The sequence below is a fragment of the Salvelinus fontinalis genome, chromosome 5, assembly GCF_029448725.1.
Source record: "Salvelinus fontinalis isolate EN_2023a chromosome 5, ASM2944872v1, whole genome shotgun sequence".
Lineage (NCBI taxonomy): Eukaryota > Metazoa > Chordata > Actinopteri > Salmoniformes > Salmonidae > Salvelinus > Salvelinus fontinalis.
In genome coordinates this window covers 42,557,230-42,567,208 of record NC_074669.1, presented here as the reverse complement: position 1 = coordinate 42,567,208, position 9,979 = coordinate 42,557,230, and the positions used below count along the sequence as shown (strand labels likewise).

The following is a 9,979-nucleotide window of genomic DNA, read 5'->3' as shown; positions in this document are numbered from 1 at the left end:
TCAGTGTGAGACATGCTTCATGTCACAGCTCTGCGTCTTATGCAAGGCTGAGTATCAAATCCAAATGAGATCACATGCTGTGACTTGGCTGGAAAACTCTGGGTGATGTTTTTAATGTCCATCCCATAACCCCTCGAACTCAGGGAAGACTTAGTTAGGCTTAGTTATTTTCATCAGATCATTGTAAATACAAATTATTATACAAATGATTCATCTCTACGGTTATAAACTGGTAATACAATAAAAATATCTGAGTTTGATTCATGCATTTTTATCAAACAAGAGATCGACGTTTTAAAATATGAAGAATGTCTCCCGACAGTAGGAAAATAATTCACTAGAAATTGACGATGTGACAAAACAGAATATCTTAGAGAGTCTGCAACACAATGAGAACATTGAAGGATCTCCAGAGCATTTTAATATTCCAAGTCTGCCTCGCAAAAATAGGGAGATTGAGGGAATTTAAATCATGAATATTAAAATATACAGTTGAAACAGAAACTACTACAAACTACACTGACAAATGTTTATTAAATGGCATAACCGCAGCAAATTAAATAACCAAATTAATTCATATTCTGATTAAAAGGAAAAAGGGGGCTCTAAATTAAATGTCCACAGTGTGAATTATTTTTAACGTGCGAGTTGAAAAAAGTTCAAAGCAAAAATTGGTTTGGACGTCATATCTTCATGCCTGACGCTTAGATAAATACGTGGTGTCCGTAGAATGAATGGCACCTTGTGCGTCTTCCCTCTCCTAAACTCCCCTAAACTCTACATGCCATCTAAACCACAAACTTGGGCGCGCAGACACACACACGGTAAACGTACAAGTGGTCCACATCCACCTTACACACACACACACACACACACACACACACACACACACACACACACACACACACACACACACACACACACACACACACACACACACACACACACACACACACACACACACACACACACACACACACACACACACATCTTTGGTCTTCTCTCCTCCTCTCACCTCAGAGTCTACCACGTCTCTGCTCTCGTCCAGAAATAACATGACCATACTGGAGGAAAAACCGAGGCGCAGTAACTGACGTAGTTAAACACACCCCTACACCTTCTGCACTTCTCCACTATACACACTCTCACTGACACTCCCAACAAGCCAATCTAACAACACCAATGGAGAGAGAGAGAGAGAGAAAGAAAGCGAGAGAGAGAGAGACCGCTATCTTAGAGCAGTCTACTAGCCCCCCCCCCATCATCCCAGACCCTAATTATCCAGATCCCACAGTGTAATTAACAGTGGTTGAAGAGGGGTGACAGCCAGAAAGAGAAGGCCAGCAGGGACCCCCAGGCTTGGGGCCCGGCGGGAGGGCAGAGTGAGTAGAAACGGGGTTACGGAAGGACCAGGGCTCGGGAACAGAGGAGAAACGAGGTTACGGAAGGACCAGGGCTCGGGAACAGAGTAGAAACGGGGTTACGGAAGGACCAGGGCTCGGGAACAGAGGAGAAACGGAGTTACGGAAGAACCAGGTCTCGGGAACAGAGGAGAAATGGGGTTACGGAAGGACCAGGGCTCGGGAACAGAGGAAAAACGGGGTTACGGAAGGACCAGGGCTCGGGAACAGAGGAGAAACGGGGTTACGGAAGGACCAGGGCTCGGGAACAGAGGAGAAACGGGGTTACGGAAGGACCAGGGCTCGGGAACAGAGGAGAAACGGAGTTACGGAAGGACCAGGGCTCGGGAACAGAGGAGAAACGGGGTTACGGAAGGACCAGGGCTCGGGAACAGAGGAGAAACGAGGAAGAGGTCAGACAGAAAGTAGCCTCCAGGCTTCATTAGCTGTAGGTAAGATCCCTCTCTCCGGTTCCCAGCCCAGAGAGGACGGTGCCAATGAAAACACTACAGAGCTACAGTCCATCCAAACCTGATAAGGACCGACCACACAGTAACACCCAGCCACTCAGCACCACTTCCACCGCTCAGCTAGGATACACTCACTCACTCATTGTGACTGGGTAGGCATTGCCTTGGACTGGGCCATTTCCTCTGTCCCTTTGAAAACAGTGACCCTGTAACTGGGACTTCCTGTGTTACACCCAAAGCGGTCCCCCTCCTTTGGGCCAATGACGCAGTGTCCCCTTCCTCTATGGCCACTTCCCCGGTGATAGGACTACCTTACTCATCTAGTGTACTAAGGGGGAGGGAGGGAGGGAGGGTGGACCCCAGGGCTTAGGGGCTGGTATTAGTGCTGAGAGAGAGAGAAAAAGAGGGAGAGCGAGCGAGAGAGAGAGACACACAGAGAGAGAGAGAGATAGAGAGGGACAAAGAGAGAAAGAGAGAGAGAGAGGGGTAGAGAGCGAGAGAGGTAGAGAGAGAGCGCGAGAGAGAGCAGTAGCAAGACAGAGCAGTAGCAAGAGAGAGCGCGAGAGAGAGAGAGCGCGAGAGAGAGCGCGAGAGAGAGTGCGAGAGAGAGTGCGAGAGAGAGACAGACATAGAAAGAGAGAGGTGGCATGGCGTTTCCTCCACATATCCTCTTTCACCTCTCGTCTCCTCCAGCCAAGACCCGCACACACATCAGCTCGCACCCGCACACACATGGAGCCAGAAACAGAGCCAGCCCTGTACAGAGAGAGAAAAACAGCACTCTTTCCCTGACATACTCACTGGTACTACAGGTACTTGAACATATGCAAAAGATAAGAAGGGAAAACACCTCATACACATGATGGTATCTGTGGTCGTGCAGCCCATCAGAGATGCAGAGTATGGTGTAGTCACACAACCCTCAGGAATAAAAGACACTGAAAATATTCTAGTATCAGACACGCAGGCAGAAACACACACATGCAACAGGCCTCGGCAGAGGAGGGAAAACAGCCCGTTAAACACAGCCAGCACACAGGCAATATATCCTCTGAGGGGAAAACAAAGCACGACACTCTCTCCTAGAAAATTAGCCCACTTTCTCTCTCGCTCTCATAAAAAAAATAATAACACAAACACACACAAACATATTCTTGCATGCAACAGCACAGCGATGAACTGAACGGGGGAAAACACCCCTCCCTCAGAAATACTTATTCACACACAAACACACACACTAACATACTATTGCATGAAATAGCACAGCGATGAACCGAAGAGGGGGAAAAAAAGCACCTCTCCCTCAGAAATACTCACACACACACACACACACACACACACACACACACACACACACACACACACACACACACACACACACACACACACACACACCGAGCGTGAAGCAGCCGTAAGTGTAGCAGTATGTTAATAGGTGAATTAAGGCCCCTCTGATCTACACTGAAGAGGATGACATTAAGTCCATTATTGACTTAGACAAAACTAACTAGGAGATGTACTGCTATTCATCTAATATGATGTCTGCCATGCCTATAGGGAGAGATATTACTATAGCAGGGTTTACATTCAGATACATACAGCCTATAGCAGGGTTTACATTCAGATGCATACAGCCTATAGCAGGGTTTACATTCAGATACATACAGCCTATAGCAGGGTTTACATTCAGATACATACAGCATATAGCAGGGTTTACATTCAGATGCATACAGCCTATAGCAGGGTTTACATTCAGATGCATACAGCCTATAGCAGGGTTTACATTCAGATGCATACAGCCTATAGCAGGGTTTACATTCAGATGCATACAGCCTATAGCAGGGTTTACATTCAGATGCATACAGCCTATAGCAGGGTTTACATTCAGATGCATACAGCCTATAGCAGGGTTTACATTCAGATACATACAGCCTATAGCAGGGTTTACATTCAGATGCATACAGCCTATAGCAGGGCAGGTGTAATAGCCTACACTCCATGAATGCAGATTTCAGTTGATGGGGTAAAACTACATGAAATAACAAAACGGTTGCACGTGTACAGATGTTATATAAATATTTATCTTACATTAGAAAATATAGAATCACTTGAAAATGATAGATATACAGATTATACAGGCAGATATGTGTATAACTAAAATGACAGCAATAAGGAGAGACTGTGTGGTACAGAAATGGAGAGGTATTGGTTGAAGAGAATACAGCAGATATAATCGATAGTTAGGTAATGACCTCGCTGTAAAGCAGTCCATCTAAGCAGTCAATGTATTGACATGAACCAGACAGACAGCTCCATGCCTGCCCTGCTATATCTCCTGACTGCAGTGTCAACCACCGTACTCTATACACAGTCCTCTCTGTACACATCTTCGGAACATATACCCTTCTTACAACTCATGTTTGAAATATATGTGACATTATTGCATTGTCTGATTTGCTTTTGCATCGTGTATATTTTCCTAATTCAAATATGTGTAGTTCATTCTGCTTGAGTGCAGGACATGCAGAGTAAATCCATTACAATGTTAAAATGTCACCAACATGACAAATCCATTTATATAGGCTTATAGTAATCGTAGTTCAGAGAAAATGATAACGCATGAATTTAAAGATGTTTAAAATCTTAGAACTGCGAATTATTCACAAAGTGGTTAGGGGAAATAAATACAATAGAACTATTACAGAGTTCTGCTAGAATCCTCTGCTATAGGCCATGAGTTCTGCTAGAATCCTCTGCTATAGGCCATGAGTTCTGCTAGAATCCTCTGCTATAGGCCATGAGTTCTGCTAGAATCCTCTGCTATAGGCCGTGAGTTCTGCTAGAATCCTCTGCTATAGGCCGTGAGTTCTGCTAGAATCCTCTGCTATAGGCCATGAGTTCTGCTAGAATCCTCTGCTATAGGCCACGAGTTCTGCTAGAATCCTCTGCTATAGGCCGTGAGTTCTGCTAGAATCCTCTTCTATAGGCCATGAGTTCTGCTAGAATCCTCTGCTATAGGCCACGAGTTCTGCTAGAATCCTCTGCTATAGGCCATGAGTTCTGCTAGAATCCTCTGCTATAGGCCATGAGTTCTGCTAGAATCCTCTGCAATAGGCCACGAGTTCTGCTAGAATCCTCTGCTATAGGCCATGAGTTCTGCTAGAATCCTCTGCTATAGGCCATGAGTTCTGCTAGAATCCTCTGCTATAGGCCATGAGTTCTGCTAGAATCCTCTGCTATAGGCCATGAGTTCTGCTAGAATCCTCTGCTATAGGCCACGAGTTCTGCTAGAATCCTCTGCTATAGGCCATGAGTTCTGCTAGAATCCTCTGCTATAGGCCATGAGTTCTGCTAGAATCCTCTGCTATAGGCCATGAGTTCTGCTAGAATCCTCTGCTATAGGCCATGAGTTCTGCTAGAATCCTCTGCTATAGGCCATGAGTTCTGCTAGAATCCTCTGCTATAGGCCATGAGTTCTGCTAGAATCCTCTGCTATAGGCCATGAGTTCTGCTAGAATCCTCTGCTATAGGCCATGAGTTCTGCTAGAATCCTCTGCTATAGGCCATGCACCTGGCATTTCAAACATGAAATAACACTCAACAATAATAACAGTAATAAAGTATAATGGCATATTTAGAAAATTGCTGAACTATTTTAATAGCAAAAAAATAATACAATAGAGTATTATTATTATACCATTGTGTTCATGCTTGGCCCATTATTAACATATATTAGGTATAATAATAACCTATATAATTACTATAGTTTATATTTTCCACTAACATTTCTGATGTGTTAATCCACCTATTGCTTGTATTGGGATCAAATACCGCTGCATGCCTGCATCTCAGATGCTGTAACAATACTGAGGAGATAGGAGAAACATGTCAAGCTATAGAAGCGACTGTACCTCGTCCGTAAGGTCTCGGCCCATAGTCGACCTGTCGCACTTCAGAGGAAGCCGCGTTACAGCACCCGCCTTGCAGAAGAGAAGGGAAGAATTTAGAAGGGCGAGCTAATTAAGAGCAGAGATTTAGATTGAAAACATACCTTGACGCTGTATGGGTACCGGCCCTATTTCTTCAACATTTTCTCGGGATCTTCCTTCGCCTGACTGGCATTAGACCCTCACAGAAGAGGTGCACCGCGGAAACATTTTACGAGCCCTAAGTAATCCTTGAGTTGTTCCACAACCCTCCGCCTTTGAAGCGCAAGGGGAAATAAAAGGACATGTCTTAATGTTGGTTTATTGAGGGGGAATTAGCCTACTAGTGATGGACCAATTAGAGGCGCAGTGATATCACTTAACTGTGGACTGTTTAACTTGCAAAGGTCGATATTAATATCCATGCATGTACCCAAAACAAAGTACTCAATTACGACGTCAAAATATTATTACACCGTAATGCTTTGGAAGGCTTAAAAAGATAGTTTAACATAATTTATGGGGAGTTTACGTAACGAAATATGATAATAATTTCCCTGCCGATTATACATAAAATGATCCGCATATTCCTAAATATAAAGAAAGCAGATGCAATTATTTGACAATTCGTTGAGTCTATTTTATTGATTTAACTCGTATATCTGCTTTTGCAGATAATTTAATATAAGGCTATGTTTATAAATCCTCTTATCACCAACAGACAAAAATAAAAACCAAAAGCCAGGCGATAGGCAATAGAGAGGAGATAGGCCTATATTCCATTTTATATATTGTATAGGCGTAATCTTCGTTGTAATTCTTAATAATTTACTTCAATTACAAGCATTATAACGGTTGGATTTGCATGGAATGTATTCGACCATGAAAAGATGGCAGTCAAGGAAAAAAACTGAGAATCTAAAAATGAAATTATTCTTACTAGAAGTCTGGAGAAACGATGCGAAACATGCCAGGCCTTTCCCAATCAATTTTTTGCCATTCATGGTTTCTGCATTTTCGATTTCGTTTCTTATACTTATGTTTAAAAGGTAGCCTGATTGAAAAAGACATACGATATCTAAACAAAATTAAAACCATGTCTCTCTCTGTTTGCTTGTCTCTCTATTTGCACTCATGCAAAAGGAAATGTATGCATTTAATTGACATGCACTTCCTATTTTGATTTGATTGCATCGAATTAGCACATTACTAGTCGTAAAAATACACTTCTAATATGAGAAGCAGGTGTTGACATAGTGTGACGTTGAGGTTGCAAATTTTATAAATTAAATATATCAAAAAACAACAAATATCCAACCAGGTTAAATTGTTGTTTTTACAATTCATTCTATGGTAATTTAGATAATTGTTTTGGTTTCTTTTTAGATGACATTCCTTGGCAATACAATTGCACACCTGCTGTAAATTGTGTTTGAACATATGCATGCTATTCTATAACTGAAAATAAGAATTGAAAAAAGAAAATGTAATCATACACGAACACGTAATTATTGTATGTTCCCTAATGACTTGTACAGGTAGGCTACTTTGCAGTGAATGTATCAATTCAGAGGATATCAAATGGTTTGAGAGTGGATTCTTCGCTGCAAAATCACAACCAACACCCGTAAACAACATGCCCTCACTCACATCAACACATACTGCTCCTGCTTTGCGTCTCAATCGATTGCATTGAAATAATTTGCCCTAACACCGATAAAACGCACCCATGACTCATGTCACTTAGCTGATCTTTAAAGGGAGGAGGATTTGAAACACGAGCCCCCATAACACTCATTTCTCCCAATACCCTAAGGCGCGCGCGGCTCGGCAAACACAAAGTCGTTATCGGTTAGATTCCAATAAGGCAGTCTGTCAAGGTGAGGCTTCTTTGGAGAATTTTTGTCATGCCTACTAAACATGGAAAGATGCCTTCTAAGTGTTGCGAGGGAGGATAAATAACAACGAGTCCCACAGCTGATTATATTGAAACAACGGCGCGCATTTGTAAAAAGGGGGATTGCGAAACGTGAGTCCCAGCAGATGCTGGATGCTCCTCGGTGTATGAGCGCGGGGCCCATCCACCTGCACGCAGATGCCGCGCGAGGACAAATGAGAGCGAACCAGGAGCATCTTCGTGCGATATGGTTCCGTTATTCCAATCGACATGTCAATAGCTTTGCTGTAGTTTATATTAATAATACACACAGCTCAAAACATATGCTGAAAGTGAGAGGATGCATCATGCGTGTCCAATATGGTGTGCAGATGTGCATGAAAAAAAAAGTGCAGCCACTGACAATTCTCCACACATGCATCATACATTTAGAGAAAGGTAAAATAAAGGGAATCACGTGTGAATAATTTCACTGAATAAGAGCAAACAATTTCACACATTTAGGTGAGAGAACACAGTCATGGAAATATTGGCAACAGGGTTTAAATCCCCCAAAACAACGCGCATTTATTTTAAATTGCTTTAAGTAATTGCTCAATTAACAAACTATATTCATATGCACAACATCCGTGATAAAAGTAGTAGAAAAGACTGATTCATAAAATAACCACTAATACGTTTATTTTCAAACTCGACACAGCAGAGACTGGCGATTGCACAAGGTCTGCCTGCCGCGGCCTTCGCATACGTAACAGCGTGTGCATGGTACGGAGACACACACAGGTTCCACTATGATTAATTACTAACTAACTACCCTCCTTTACAACTCCCCCTCTCTCTTTCTACTCCTTTACCTCAACGCACTGTACATCACCAAGGAAACCACCTAACGCCCCCACAGCCACACTCCCTTTAAAAACTTGAACGCCGAGATATTTTATACTTCACAAAAAAGCCAAAGTCATAAAACACACGACTGTGAACAGGAACGATAACGGACGCTAGTTGTCGGAGGAAATGTGAACTTCCCTCAGTTATAGGTATCCGTTATCGCTCTTCCAGGCTCTGGCTATACACTCACGGCTGCCTGTCTCTAGCCGGTGTTCGAGGCTTCCTGAGCGGACCACATGTAGTCAATTAGCCCGACCCAGAGGGCGACTCTTCCACAGTCTTTATCAGCGCGGGTTACACAAACACTACAATTTCTGCTTTTGAACTATATTGCACAGACAAATTAGGAGGAGTGGGGTGAGCGCAACCGTAACCAAACGAGGCAAGGGACAATCCGGTGAAATAACGCATGGCTTCTTATATTTCGTCCCTTTTTGTAAACATTAAAATGTATGCTGTCTTTTATAGGAACTAATATGCAATTCAATTACAACATTTAATCATTATTTCAGGAAAAGAGTGCAGTGCACAATGTCAGGTGCATATACACTCACAAGCACACACACTCTCTCACACACCAGACCCAAACTGCAGAGCATTACTATTTGACAAAATAGCCTAAAAAAATGGCAAGGCAAATAAAACAAAAAAATTAAGACTGAAAAATGCAAAAATGAGTGAATAATCATGTCGACCCATATAATATTAACTCTTTCAAAAACAAAACAGTATCCCACACACACTCACATATTCCCCCCTCTCTCTCTCTTTCTCCCACACACACACACACACCCACCCACACATCACCAGCAGCACCTACCACAACACCTAAACACACACCAAGTGTCAAAAAAAGTCCGGTAGGTATTTATACCTCAAATAAACACACAGACGGGACACATGACAACTAAGAAATAGACGGATCACCACTAAAAGAGAGAAAAACAGATGGTTGAATGAAGGGGAGGGGACTCACCTGCTGGGACATTCTGAAGAGGAGGTTGCTCTGGTCAGTGCTCTGTTGCTGCCATGTCCCCATGAAGCCAGGCTCAGCACTGGGAGGTCTGGTGCTGAACTGCATGGAGGACCTCCCCTCTGCTCCCTTAGCGCTGCGGCTAACTATGCTAACACCTATGGCACCACTGGAGCCACCGCTACTGCTACTGCTGGAGACGGCTGTGGGGCTAGCGCTGTTGTTGTGGTGCTGGTTGGAGGTGATGCTGCTGGTAGAGGTGGTAGTCGGGGGGTTGGCGGTGCCGCTCAGGGTGGACTCTGGTGCCCTCTCACTTTCCGGGTCTCTGGGCGCCTGGCTGCTTCTCTCCTCGCTGCTGCCTCTCACATCCAACCCTGCCTCCTCGGACTAGAGAAAGAGGGAGGGGGAGAGAGGAGGGAGGA

General features: G+C 43.6%; 2 protein-coding genes across 3 annotated transcripts in view; one reads left to right on the top strand and one right to left on the bottom strand.

Moving 5' to 3' along the window:
- Positions 1-9,979, top strand: part of sh3gl2a (SH3 domain containing GRB2 like 2a, endophilin A1) — a gene marked incomplete in the record, with an annotated part of 696,881 nt that overhangs the window by 151,339 nt on the left and 535,563 nt on the right.
- The window catches only part of LOC129855626 (uncharacterized), a 99,564-nt gene continuing 94,896 nt past the window's right edge, over positions 5,312-9,979 (bottom strand). The window contains exons 2-3 of one of the 2 annotated variants that reach the window (XM_055923495.1): positions 9,561-9,944; positions 5,312-5,850 (exon numbers count right to left, since the gene is read on the bottom strand). In XM_055923495.1, the coding sequence (XP_055779470.1) occupies positions 5,764-5,850; positions 9,561-9,944 (471 nt within the window). In that variant the 3' untranslated portion in view covers positions 5,312-5,763. The remainder of the gene's footprint in view (positions 5,851-9,560; positions 9,945-9,979) is intronic. The other variant, XM_055923494.1, reaches the window with a different exon arrangement.